Here is a 14,632-nt window from a genome sequence, read left to right on the forward strand (position 1 = left end):
CTTGACTCCAAGTCCATAAGTCATCCTCAGCAGGGCGTTTAATGTAAAGGCACGAAAATATGTGCTTTAGTCCTCAATCAATACTGCCTAATGATCTGATGATCATTAAGAAAGTAAGAACACAAATAAATGATTAAGGCCTCAGCCTGAGGAGCTCATGCCAGATCAATGTTGCCATGACATTCATTGCACGTGTTAATCCTCTCCAGTGTTTCAGTCGATGTTATTGTGATATTTGTGGGAGGATCGGCGCCTCCTGGGAACGAGGCAGGAAAACCAGCTTCAGGAAACCAAAGCGAATGGATGAGTGTTGAGGGTGTTGAGAGTGTGTGTGTGTGTGTGTGTGTGTGTGTGTGTGTGTGTGTGTGTGTGTGTGCGTGTGTGTGTGTGCGCGTGTGTGGGAGATGGGGGGGGAGTTGATGCCAAGAAATCCCCCCTATTATGATAAGATCTAGATTTTCTTCAGCCAGATATTAAAAAGATAACAAAACATAAATCAATCAGAAGGTGAAATTGTATTTTCTCTCTCACGCCTCCTCGCCGTCTCTCTCTACCTGCTTAGCTCTACAATGTGTGCGTGCGTGCGAGTGTGTGTACATAATGTCCGTCTTAGACAGAAAGAAGCTTTTAAAAGTGTTTGTGCCATAGGAGTTATAATGTATGAAATCAAAGATGTATTTTTTTCTCAATCATGATGAATATAATTACACACAGCACAGTATTATAACGATATAACCATGAATGTACAACTGACGCTTCTGTCATTTTTGTTGGTATTTTTCTGATAATGATTTTCTACACAATGGCCATTTTTGAGTATTTGAACTTTCTCCATGGCAGTGTTTCAGGACTGTGTTTTATGATCGTACTGGAGTTCCTATAGGCTTGCATCATTCATTTATTTCCTCCTAATGAATGTATTGACTGTATAGAGTATGTATTACAGTTTTGATTGAAGAAATAAAGAACAGTGTCTCTAATCATTGAGATATAGTGCCGCTGTTTAATGGTGTCTTTTTTTCTGCACCCGTCAAACGTTGCTGAGATTAAACATTGTGTCTAGTATCATCATCACTGTTGAATTTTGAAAGACTTTTGCTTTCCAGATAGTTTACATGTTATATTAAACACTAATGTTAAATCACAATTTCATTTCTGAAAAGAATTCCCAGTAGTCTACTTTAATTTCTGACACATTTACAGGAAATAATCGTGTAGTTTGGTACTAATCATTACTATAACTAGTTAGATGTAACTACATCAGAAATTATAACGGAAAATAAAAGTGTTACCCATTCCAGCCACAGCTGAACTAAATATTCATGTGACCTAATGTCTTGGACAGAATTTCTGTCTTGCTTATTGACATTTTCAAAACTGATCCAAATCCAACTTAAAATGATGTGAGCTGCACACCAGGGTGTTTGCCTCCATCTGTGAGTTTTCTAACAGAAGATGAAAGTAGCTGATCACTGAGAATCAACATGGGCAGGGCCACCTGACTTTTAATAAGCATGCTACAGTTCTACATCCGCCAGTTTGCTGCTGTGTGTTCACAGTGTGGATTTGTTTGTGCGATATCAGTTTCGTTGTGACTCACTGAGCGATGCAGTGACAAACAGGGCTGTGTTGATCCACAGCACCAGCTCAATTCTAACAATCCAGGTGTTAATCAGAAGCTTACAGAGAAAGGAGGGATTCAGTGTTGTGTTGTGGTGTGTGTGTGTGTATATGTGTGTGTGTGTGTGTGTGTGTGTGTGCCTGTCTGTCATTCACCAATTGACAGGAGCGCTGACTCAGTCGACACTTTGTCCCTGTCAAGATAAGTGGGAAACATAGCACAGTGTACATGAGATCAAACACAAAGATGTTATCAGCCTATCACCTCTGGTTGAAGTTAAAGCAACACAAGTGTGTCACCTTTCCAAAACCCCCCCCCCCCCCTGTCGGTTTCAGTTAGACAACCTGCAGCTGGCCTCTTTCAATAAATCACCACATTGTATAAGCTGAGGTCACTGCACTTTTCATCTACACCGTAAAACAAAACAAAAAAGGATAAATGTCCCGTCAGCCCTGAACCGTCTTTCATGTGAAGTGTTTGCAGCAGACGAGGAGAGAAAGGGAGAACATTAGAGAATGAAGACAGAAAGATGGAAGGACGGGGAGAAAAGTGTGTGTGGAGTGTGTGTGTGCGTGCGTTTGTGCATGCGTGCGTTTGTGCGTGCGTGCGTGCGCGCTGACTGCCAAGTCTTACGTGCGTGTTGCTGCAGTGATAAAGATGGATGAGTCTGTGTGCTGCTGCTGTGATTGGGCTGCTGCTGATTGTGAATGTGTGCACATGCAAAGATTTACTTATTTATTTGGACCTCAGGCTGGTCGAGTCAAACAAAAGCAGGAAAAAAACACAGTACATCGTCTGTGCACTGCAAGACATTTTTTGAAATCTATGTCAAGGTGTGTGTGTGTGTGTGTGTGTGTGTGTGTGTCTCTGAATTTTTTTGACTTTGAATGAGATCCAAGCGATCGATACTTTCGATGTCTCCACTTCAAGAAAGAGCTCTTGTCTGCTTGATAACTCTGTGGCTTGACGTTTACCCTCATGAAGCTGCAAACCTGGCCCATAAAGACCTCGAGAGCCGGGTCTTGGTTCTTAGTGTGCCAGTAACCCTCTCATACTACGAGTCATTTGATTTGATGCTGTACTGTAATTCCATTAATTAGTTTCGTGCTTTAACACAGAACTTTTAAAGCTCAGAGTCTGAGCAGAAGGCAGCAGCTTTCTAAGACGATTTATGGATTCAAATAAAGTTCTAGGATTATTATCATTATCATTATTGTGCCAGAAAAAAATATTTTTTTCTTGCGGTCCTTACGCCACCACAAGATCCTTCAGTTCAAGATGACACAATTTGTGCTTTCACGACTTGAGCTCGGCTTTTAATGGTGCAAAAACATCCACTTAACCTTGAAGAGGCAGAGGAGCTTTTTAAGCTTTTCAATCATAAACTGCTAATGTAAAATGTATTGAAGAGATGGACCAGAAACAGCAATCCAATCAAATGACCCTGGAACAAATATTACTGGTAATGTTCACAGTTGTGGTGCTGTTGTACTGGACTGCTGTGTGTTTATTTATTCGCACATAGACGAGGGCTGTCCCTGAAACAAAGACATCTTATTCAACTGACACTCATAGGATTTTGTCGATTTAGATTCGATGATTTATTAATCTACGGATCTGTAAAACTGGGTTTTTCCACAAAATAAATCGTATGTTTATTAGAGATGTGCTCATAACTTTCTTGGAAAAAAAGTAATTCAGCATGAAAAAAAAGCATAAAATAAGATTAATGGACTAAGAGATCTAAGTGAACTGAGACTTAGTCTACTAATCGACTAAGAGGGGGCAGCCCCAGTGTTCCTGGTGTTTTCTTCACAAAGGTTGAATTCATTGCAGAGATGTTTTATTGGATTGCATTATGTTGTTATTGCTTCCGCGCCGTGTGTCTGGCCACCGCCTCAGGCTCTCTCTAAAATACTCAACTCATCTTCTTCACTGAGCAATAACCGCTATCATCTTTTGTCGAGTCAGACCAAGTGTTTGACAAAATAAGATAAGAAGAAAAAAAAACAGAAACAGGAAGGAGAGGCGGCAGCACTGTGACTCGTGACTTGGCGAGGTTCAAGTTCTTCACGCAGAAAAGGGCAAACAAATGACCAACGATTGATTTTCCAACAAGTCTCACCGTGCACAGGTAATAGACTGACACGCTAAGAGACATCAGTAACAATTTGGTTCTGCAGAATTACAGTCACAAGCGTGTCACACCTGAGCCTCTTTCTAACTGGGACGGCAGCTGGTGGAAAATCACCCCTTGACAAAATTGTGCTCTGGCGTGTCTGCGCTTCAAAGCGGTTCTTTAACTGGAGGTTTAGATTCAGGGACACAGGAGAGCAAGCATCGTGCAGCTAGGTGGCAAAATGATTATGAAACCTGTGCTGTGCAGTCTAACACTGTTCAAACACACAGAACTATATTTTAATTTCTAATGGGGGGGGACTCAAAATTCCCAAATATCGATTTGATGAAAGAGTCTGAGATTTGAATATTTTACAGATATTTTGATGTAAATGTGATGACAGCCACATCGGACCCGATCAAACCACCTCCATAAAAGTAGTTTTGCTAGATCGAAGTTTTTCACTTATGAATTGTGTATTTCATTACGTTGAAGCAAGTTTTAGTTTAAAATGACACTCCAAATGTATGCTGACATCCTGTTTGACTCTGCAATATGAATTACAAGCTAATATAATTCTAAATGTATTAATGTAAAAATATCACCATTCGTTTAAATTGGCAATTGACACTTTTGTATAACGTTACAATATCAATATGAACATCTTTAATGATCATCGATGGCCTTTCTGTGGCGAGACATTTTTCACGTGGCGCCATTTCTTCTTTATTTCAGTTCCTTGGCTATAGCAGGTCCCTTTATTCTGCTGGTGACGCCATTTAAAACTTTCCTTCATGGATCCCCAAAAACAAGACTTTAATATAGGACATTAGGGGTATGGTATTATTGGGACGTTAATTATGCGAATTACAAATATTATTTACGTACAGGTGGCATTCATAATGTGTACGCTGCTCATTAACAGAGTTATCTGAAGTTAGGAGCTGTTGCTGACTCCAACACACTCTCGTGTGCGCTCAACGTACACAAAAAAGTATGAAAACGTTAAGATAATACAAAAATGTTCTTGTATGAGGTCCACTGTGTTTATCCTTGAGCTCCAACAAACCTCATTCCTCGTAAAACATTTGCAAAGACAATTGTTTTTACTACTTGACAGCCTATGTTTACATGTTTTCCAGCTCGTCGTCTTCTTCTTTCTTGGTGCAATGCTAGGTTTCTGAGTGGCCTCCTGTCACCAACCATCAGCAGAATCACCCTAAAGCCCCTTCAAGTCAGTGGCTTTATGGATTGGGACCTAAAACATACAATAAATCCATTGCATTCTGACGTTTTGTCAGAAGGTACTTTGTGCTACTTTAACAAGCAAACCTGTTGAGCTTATCTCTTGACAATCGCAGAGTCGCGTCATGTAGCGCTCATGGCTTTTCTGTGACAGAGCGAGATGACAAATCCATGCTAATCCCATTTTCATCACACCTAGTCCTTTCTCCCCAGCTGCCTCGCCTGTGTCTCTGGATACCTGCCTGCTTCATGTATTACCCGCCGCGCAGCCCCCTCTGCTTTCATCGAGCTAACCACAGCACCTTGATGTTGGAGTCGTGCTTAATTCAGAGCATCAAACAATCTGCAAGTCCAAACAACTACAGGCACAAAAGGTCACCTGTGAAGATGATGCCGGCAGCATTGTATGGGTGAGATATTATGCACATGCACCTGACAAATTTGTTAATGTTTGCATCATAAAAGATTTGATTGGTGAAAGACCACGAAACAGTTTGATCAGAGGACATTCTACCATGTGGTGCACTGCAGCAACACCACGTGAAATATGATCGATCCGAAGCTCTTTTTTCATGCAAAAAAAACACACACTGCTGCAGGAATCCCTCCCCTGGGTCCAAAATAATCAAGCGAGGTTTAATGAGCGAGTTCAGCAGCTGACATTAAAGCTGTGGCGCATGGACAGAAGAGGCTCTCCCCGCCTTCCTCGGGGACACATTGGGAAGTGATGAAAAATACAAAAGGATGGTCGCAGGTTTAATGAGACAGTGGAACTCCTCTCACTGCCCCCCTTTATTCATCCTCTCTCTATGCTCTCCTCTTTCTCTGGTCAAAATGGTCTTCTCCAGGTCAGACTCCCACAAAGGTGCAGCAAATAATGGATGAGGGTGTATTAATGACGACCTCTCCTTCTTCTTATTCCATCCTCTCTGAAGGGCTGCCACAAATCCTGCTTCATCTTTTAGCCGTCTCCCTCTTTAATCAAAATGCAAGAACGAATGGCAGTAAAAGCAATCCATCAAAACATCGGAGCCGCATGCATATCTGATGAGCAGTATAGTACAAACAACACAACGTAACAGCATTTTGCAGATCAGGTCCATTTTTCTTGCAGGTTCTGTTTTTTTTTTTTTCTTAAACCATAAACCCACTGACCCAACTTTAGAAAATGTCCAAACTACTTTGTTGTCAAAAGTTTGTTTTCTGATAGACTGCAGCGGCGGTGTTGATTCATTACAATTGAATGTGAGAAACACAAATTCAATCACTGCCCATAATGCAGTGGTCAAATTTCGTGTAAATGTATATGACAATAAAAATAGTTTCTTCTTTCTTTCTTCACAAAACCAGCCTGATGTTGGGCTTAATCAACAGAGATGTACAATGCGCTGATAAAAGCAACATGTGACTCCTAAAACACGATTGTTTGTAAGTCTATCGGTGCATTTATTGCTTCAAGGAATTGTCTGACTTTTTGGAAAATATATTCATTCAATTGCAGACAAAGAGGTTGACACCACTCAGGTCTATAAGGCAAATATGAAGCGTTAGCTTAGCTACGTGTTGGACTATATCTTGGGACCAGTTGACTTGCAACCAGCAGATACTCTAGAAATGAATTGCAAGTAAAAGCATTGTTACGCTACAGTTTTGTACTAAATTAAACAAACTATACAACTTGTGAAATAGTGCGCTTTAGAGGTGCTGGTAGGTGCTTTTTGTTCCCTGGACCTCCAGGATATCTGTTTCCCCCGTTCCCATCTCTAAGCTAAGCTAAGTCAGCTAGCTCCAGCTTGCTCAATACACAGACAGAGAGTAGTAATCTTCCTATATGATGCAAACCTTTCCTTTAAACAGACAACATCTCTCAGTATTCTTATTTTCAACAATGCATATCCTCCTACTCTGTGTGTGCAGTGATGCTGCTGCTGTTGTTGTTGAGCTTCAGAGAGCTTTACGAGCGCTCAGTCCTTCACCACCCTCCAGGGAGCTCTCTTGGAGCCTCTGGCTCTCCCCAGCCTGAGGACAGGAACCGATAGGTAGACATGCATCAGTTAGCTTGGAACCACAGGAGATTACTTCATGCCCCTCCTCTCTCCGTGATTAGTTTTTACAATCAGCGAACGCAAATTGGAATTTACCGACAGCCCATCAATCACATCCTGGCTGCAATATATTGCGCGACTCTCGGCACGTGCCAGTGGACATATCGCACAGTCGATCTGCTGTCATACACTCATATATATCTCTGCACCACAGGTATATGGGACGCCTTAAGAACATTCCATTTCTATCTAGTCTAGTGGAGGAGCGGGCTGCTTTGTCACAACAGTCATTTGTCTCAGGAGCTGTAGAACAACTCTGTTACTGTCACCTTTCTTATTTTGTTCGGCAGGAAAAGAAGCTTAAACCATGTATGTGCATTTGAAACATGTTTGGTAAACTGCAATCCCGTGACTCGTGAGGCCAAAATGTAATATTAATGTGAGGTTTATGGCAAAACAATAACAAACCAGATATTATTATAATATATATAATGACAGTTGAGCTACACATGGGTATGTGCTGCTACAGATTAAAACAACTAATATCATTATATATTTTGTGGCATGATTTACAGTACAGACTGCTTGACATTGATTATTTCAGAAAGTGAGTGATAATATTGAGTTCAGCCCAGTTCACACTGTGGCAGTGCATCGTTCAACAACACTTTCACGGGTACATTAAATATATATGTGATTTTCTGTTTTTCATGAATTGTTGATGCCATGACCTCATTTGAATAAAATCCATAAATGCTTTAGTTGTGGAAGAACTAGTAACATGTTCATCATATAACTAAGAGGAGAATAGCAGTAAAAACACAGGTTTTTATTTTTTGGTACAAAAGACAGCTAGGGAGGAGCTGGGAAAACACAAAATGTAATCATTTGCTGGTACTAATAGTAAAGTATCTATACTATATACTGTACTTCACAGTGTAGTGAGTACACAAGGGGTCACAACATATATTTGAGGGGTCACAAGATGATTAACGAAAGAGGATATCACACAAAAAACTATGTTAATCACAACTGGCTAAACTGGCAAAATGGCTAATTCTAAGGTAAGAGAAACACACAGATTCTTAGTTTCAGGTGACTATACACTAATGAAAACATGGTAATGAATATTGTATTCAATGTCTGCCAATAAGTCCCCCTAAATCCTCAACACTGTCTTAAATCACTGCCTTAAATCAATAAAAACAACTTACCCTAAGTTTTAAGTACTGCACCAATTTGCCTCCAGGCCTGCTGCTTTCCGTTCAGATCACGGTATCTATGGTTGGTTGACTCATAGAACTCAGAGTTCACCACAAACGTCCGCACAGCGAGGGCAAACGCTTATGACGTTGGACACTTTTTTTACTCCGAGCTAAAAAAAAATTAATTCAGCTCGAGGCGTTCAGAAACACAAGGCGGATTGAGCGGCAACTCATGAGTTTGCTAAAAGCACTTCAATTTCCTTGAAAACAATTACGTAAAGCTGCAAAAACGCACTCTGTCTGATCAGGGCCTGACGATGAGGAGATCTGTACAACTATATTGATTGTTTGGCCACAGGCCGATTGCTCTGTCACATATTTTTCAACTGTGACAGAAGATGAAACCTTTCAGCAAAAACTGTCGACTGTTCAACACCCATGGCCTTGTTATCAAGTGACGTGTTGGGCCGATGTGTAGGGAAACGAGGTGTAGTCTGATGAGGAAAAGTCTTGTAACAAAAGCCTGTAGTAAAAAAAATCAACTACTGGGAATTCCCCGTTTTGTGTGCACGAATGCACAAACTGCACACACACAATCTCACAAGCCTTGGTTCGCTGAGTTCATTGTGTTTAGCAGTCTCGAGAGGTAGATGCAGTCTCGCTCTTGCCAAATCATTGCCTTCCCCTCAATACTAAAAGAGAGTGATTAATTAGTATGGCCGGCAGCTATAAAGGGTTCAAATACAGTAAGCTGCCATCAGCGGTTCCCAGGGGGGTGTCTCTCTTTGGCGTACAGTTCAAAACAGACAACACTGCTATTTCCCTCGCCCACATATATTTAACGCTATCCAGAAATCTAGGGGATCAACTTTAATTTGTGGGTGTCCATGGCAACTCGTATTTATGATTGAGGAAGTAATCCCTGGTGGTGGTGAAGTTCAGCCATTTAACATTCTGATCAGCCTCGCAGAGAAATATCTGGCTGTTGTCGTCGAGTAGCAGCACAGAGCAGAAAGTGTGGTAATTATTTTGGAGTAGGAGTTTCAGTCTGACAGCTGTGAAGTAAACTTTGAACCCCGTCTCCTGGAGCTCTGGAGAAATACTGTCGCGATTTCCCTCGTTTGTATTTGTGTGTGCACCGGATGGCGTCTTATTTTTGTACAGACATTCAGGAAAGAGATCTTAATTGATTCCTCAGTCCGTGGCTAAAGCCGCCCATAATACTGGTCACCTGAGAGACAATAAGAGAGAAACAAATGAATAGATCGTTCATCACCTCTCCAATAAAGATGATTGGTGGTTTATGGCGCAATTAGGCAGAAGCAGAGAAGGCTGGCCATGACATCCATCATAATCAGTGCAAGTGGTCCTTCAATGACAATGAATAATATGGCAGAGAAGGAAGAGAAGATATGTGGTTGTACAGGTGGCGAAACTGCCTTTTTGTTGTGCAAAGAACAGATTAAATCTGTTTTAGTCGTAGTAATAATAATAATAATAATAATAATAACAATGAGTATTTATGTCGTCTTCTTCTTAAGTAGTCATGCAGCATGTCACATGTCACTGGTCTAATCTGTAGCATCACATCAGAAAACAGCTCTTTATAATTGCAATTATTTTTGCATTACTGGCGGTGCTGTTGTTCTTGATAGTAACATTCATAATGAGGATATTACTGTTGCCACAAACTCAACTAGTACAACTAATGCTTGGTCTGGGGTGTCGCTGCCTGCAGCTTTCTCAAAGACCGCTGATACAAACAAGTTCACACTCAACACCGGGCTTCCTTGAGTCCTGAGCAAAACACCTGCCATGAAATAGCTGAGTCACCTTAGGTAGGAAACCTGGACCTGCCCCCAACAGCTATAGATTCATTATGATGTTTAGATGTTGAATTATGTTACTATTCTAAAAAAAAAAAGACACCAAAATAAGTTACAAAAGGACCGCAGCTCCCACATATCCAACTCAACTGCATACTACTTACTGTGTGCTTTATCTTCATTGTAGTTCAACATTGTAGTACTGCCAATTACCAGACAGAGAAATGTTACTGCATGCAGATTCAGATTTGACTCACAAAATATAACAATTCAAAATCTTTTCACTTGAGAAAGGCATTCAGAGCCGTTCTTTGCTCTTCTTACAATGAATAAATTATCTCCACTTCTGCACTTCGCAAACCTCTGCAGGAGCAGCTGTTGTTGTTTTGAACTAACAGTCGCCTCAATCATAAAATAAAATGAAATGCCCACATTTCTCGTTTTTTTGTTCCTCTTACTGTTGTGAAAGCATGTTCGACACTTTAGGTAAAGCCTTGATTCTGTCTGAAACACAATTTCAAGATTGTAAATGACTCCATAGGTACTTGAATAGACGGTAATAGCAGAAGTTGTATAAAGAATGCAACCAAAAGTTGTAGCAACACACACAGCGACAGTATGAGGATGGGAATCTGGGAAATACTGCTTTTGACCCAAGACCAGACAAAAAGCAGGGCGCATTAAAAACAGAGTTTACTTTGTCAGCAGGAATAACACAGAGCACCAACAGGTCAAACAGGGGTTAACGCAGGCAGGAAAAAGCTAATGAACTAGAATTGTTCAAATTCTTAGTTTAGCAAAACAAAAGGGCTGCAACTCTACAACTAAGAGACATAAAAATGTCCAAGAAAAACTATTTCAACACTGTGATAATGATCTCCTGCATGCATCTGAAATCTTAAAGTGTTTTAATTATAATTTAAATTATTGGTGATTAGATATATAAGTTACTATTTAGTCTTACAGTAGGCACAATGCAGGGTTGTATTCAGGGGGGAAACACACCCATGTGGCAGGTTACTCACGAACCATGGTCATTCAACGCTAATAGGACAACATCCTGCATCCAGCAGCAAACGTGAACTGCAGAGCCGAGGTCTGTAGGTAAAGGCCCGACGGGCGACACGTTGGGCTCGTCATTCAGAACCCGGAAGCTGCGCCCCCGCTGCTGCGCAGAGCGCTGGTCACTTGTTTATTCAAACTGGGTAATATTGAACGCGTCCTAATTGCACCAAATTCGGTACAGGACTCCTTTCGGTCCCCTGCAATGTGTGACGTAGATAGGATGAACAGTTTCCAAGATATGAGAAGGACATATCCACATATGCACAGACAGACGGACAGAAAGATGTACTAACGCTGCTTTCGAGTTAGACGAAGCGCTGCAGTTCTTCACCGTGACCACAGGAGGGCGCTGAGCAATCGTGATGATAAATAAACTCATCATAGTAATAAGTATACCAGTAATTAGCATACATTTCTGTTATTTACACAAGTATATAATAATTAGATACACAAATATATTCTTTATTTATTTACGATTAACTGGTTATTCTGGCTGCTAATGTATTCAATTGTTGTTTGTTTTGTCATTTATTTTGATATTTGGGTTAACTTTAAGCTCCCATACTGATGTCACCAATTCTAATTATGTATTTTATGAATTGCAGAGGAATTATTTTCCCAATAATTTAGAAAATACGTCACATGAATATGATACACAATAACCTAACCCTGAAGCCATTCTTCAGAAAAACAAAGCCCCCATTCTTGTGCTGACACATATTTGGTGAACAGCAGGTGGCAGCAGCAATACTTACAAGCCTTTTAGAGTCGCTCCACCAGGAATCCAGAAGAAGAAGAAGGAGGAAGAGGAGGAAGAGGAGGAGGAAGACAAAGAGGTGTGTTTAGTTTAAAAGGAGTGACTGAGGCAACCAGAGGACACAGTTTTGTATGTTGTGAATGAAACCAGGTTTACGACACTGTTCAGGTTTGTACTTATGAACTTTGTTGTATGTTTTCTGAAATGTTCTTAAGTCTTTTATGATGTGAGACAGAAGCCTATACAGCTGTCTGCTGTTTACAGTCACTGTTCCTCACTTGAATCCTAGAGTCTCTATCTAACTTTGAAAAATAGAAATGCAGCAACTTGCTGTGAGGCTGACTCAAGTTTCCCTCATGTCCTGCTGTCTGGTCAGAGACGATTGAGGATGGAGCGCAACGGCAACGGCAGGACCAGTGTGACTGAGTTTCAGAAGCTGTGGGGAAGATGGACCAACCTGCTGAACCGCTTTCATGGTGACCCCAAGGTAACAAGAAACTACCTTCATCCGTCAAACTAAAATCTTTCTTAACTCCGTGTACATGTTTGCTTTTCCATGATCAACTGAGAGGGTTTTTTTGTCTGAAAGTGTACAGCTGCATCCTGTCTGTCTCTCTTCTACAGGTAGAACTGCTGATGGACACAAGAATCGGACAGTCCCTGAGCAGCCATCCTCTCTTAGCACTCGCGGTGTTGCTGTTTGGCGTCATGGCTGCACTGCCTGTCGGACTTTTCCTCTCTTTTGCTTTTGTTACCGTTGTAATGACGGCAGCAGGTTTTGTTTTCTTTGAAGGTATGTGTAATCATGTCGAAGACCATTTTCAGCCTTCCACAATCTAAAATGTAGTAGTACGACTGCAGTAGCTTACTTTTAAATAACCCAAAACGGTGTTGTTCCTCTGTGTGTCTGTCAGTGTTCCTGTTGTGTGTAGGAGGGTTGACTCTGCTGTCTTTGCTCCCCGGCATCGCCATCTTCTCTGTCATGGTTTCACTCGTCTTTAATGCGCTTTATGTCACCGTCTCCAAGGTCGTCAGCCGCTACTACAAGCGTCTGACCAAGGTAATGTGTATTTTGAAAAGAGAAATATGACCTTGCATGATTTTATTGTATCCCTGTTTTAACCACACTCTTTTTCGAGGTAAGTTCAGCCTTCAGGATATGGCAATCTACAGCATAGTCTGTACTGAAAAGTCAGTGATAAAATCAAAGTGTACAAACTTTCATATGCAAGGCGAGTTTATTTATACAGCACATTTTATACACAGACGCAGCTCAAGGTGTTTTACATGTTTTTTTTTGTTTTTTTTAAAGACAGGTAAGAGAAAAAAGTGCATAAAACTTTGTTTAAGTCAAAAAAGACACGGGTAGGAAGAGAAAAAGTATAAAATAAACATACGAACAAAGTATAAAATAGGCTAAAATACAATTTAAAAAAGACTTAGGCAAGTGCAAATCAAACATACAGTGCATTTTCAGTATTTAAATCTGTGTCATTGCTTCTGCATTGTATTTATTTTCTTCTCTGTTGTCCTTCATCCTTCCAGGAAGGTAAAGTCCTGGAGGATCAGGGAGAGTCCGTGGAGAGTGAATGTGACACTTCTTAACTGGAGGATATGCAGCAGCTTGACTCTTCTTCTCTCTGGATTGTCAACATTGAATATTGTTTTCTAAAATGAGTGTCATTATCTCTATATATGTAGACCGATATAAAATGTCTACAACAGCCAAAGCGTGGAGTAACCTTTCAACTGCTTAATATCCAAACACAGAAGACTCATGTAAGTCTAATCTGTACGACATATTCTATATATGCACTACGGATTTATCCTGAAATGATGTTTCATTTCAAGTCATGAATGTAAAGAGAAAATATGAACATTACACTGTAATTCATCCAAATAATCCATGTGATATTACATTTTCCATATTATGATTTCCAGCCTGAAAATGCTTGTGTGTGTGTGTTTATGCTCATGTGTGCAGATATCTGATGTGCACGCCTAGAAGGCAAAAAGAAATGCATTGCAAAATAACTATGGCTGTCCTCAACCAAAGACATTCTTCGTGGACTTGCACTCACGATTTTGTCGACTAACTGATTAGTCAGCTAAGAGGATCCCTATAAAATAACTGTTACATGTTAGTGTTGTATGTTTGTAATGTGGCTTTGAATAAATGCTGCAGGATGAACATTTGTGCTGGTCTTTTGTCCAAACAGAGATGGAGAAACAATGCATAAGTGGCAAAATATTATCTGGTTAAAAAAAAAAAGCAATCTGTTGCACGGCACACATTGACGTCTCACAGTGGTGTTACTACTTTACATGTTTCATCGTAAAAGAAGATCCTCGTGTATTACAAGGAACTTGAGATGAGTTTGGGAAAGAAGTCCATCCTTAATATGCATTTTGGTTGCAATAATCTTTATTGGAATTAACCGAGTTTACGTGACATTATGTTCTGTATAATGTTTATTTAATAGTACAACAGTCACAGAGGACATTATTCTGCATCAATACTTTCAGTACATTTTCCTGATTATAGTTGCATACTTTCAATGAAGTAACAAGTAAAGCAGGACTTGTAACAAGGTATCTTTACAGTGTGGTATTTATACTTTAGTTTTGGTAAAGGATCTGAACACGACCTCTGTCACGGTCCACAGCGCTACTAGTCGTCAAAAACTATAATGCACCTTAAAAAACAAGGGTGCTTCTAGTCTCACATGATTTCAATAATCAAACAGCA

General features: G+C 40.4%; 1 protein-coding gene across 1 annotated transcript; it reads left to right on the forward strand.

Moving 5' to 3' along the window:
• Nucleotides 1-5,819: 5,819 nt before the first annotated feature.
• LOC306786699 (lipid droplet assembly factor 1-like) lies at nucleotides 5,820-14,007 on the forward strand (the record flags this gene model as incomplete). The annotated part of the gene is made up of 6 exons (XM_079281545.1): nucleotides 5,820-5,850; nucleotides 11,862-11,962; nucleotides 12,260-12,370; nucleotides 12,508-12,676; nucleotides 12,798-12,943; nucleotides 13,429-14,007. 6 exons carry the CDS (start codon nucleotides 5,820-5,822, stop codon nucleotides 13,486-13,488), a joined length of 618 nt encoding a protein of 205 aa, XP_079137671.1. The 3' UTR covers nucleotides 13,489-14,007.
• Nucleotides 14,008-14,632: the final 625 nt, after the last annotated feature.

The sequence above is a fragment of the Melanostigma gelatinosum genome (genome assembly GCF_949748355.1).
Source record: "Melanostigma gelatinosum genome assembly, chromosome: 13".
NCBI classification, from domain to species: Eukaryota; Metazoa; Chordata; class Actinopteri; order Perciformes; family Zoarcidae; genus Melanostigma; species Melanostigma gelatinosum.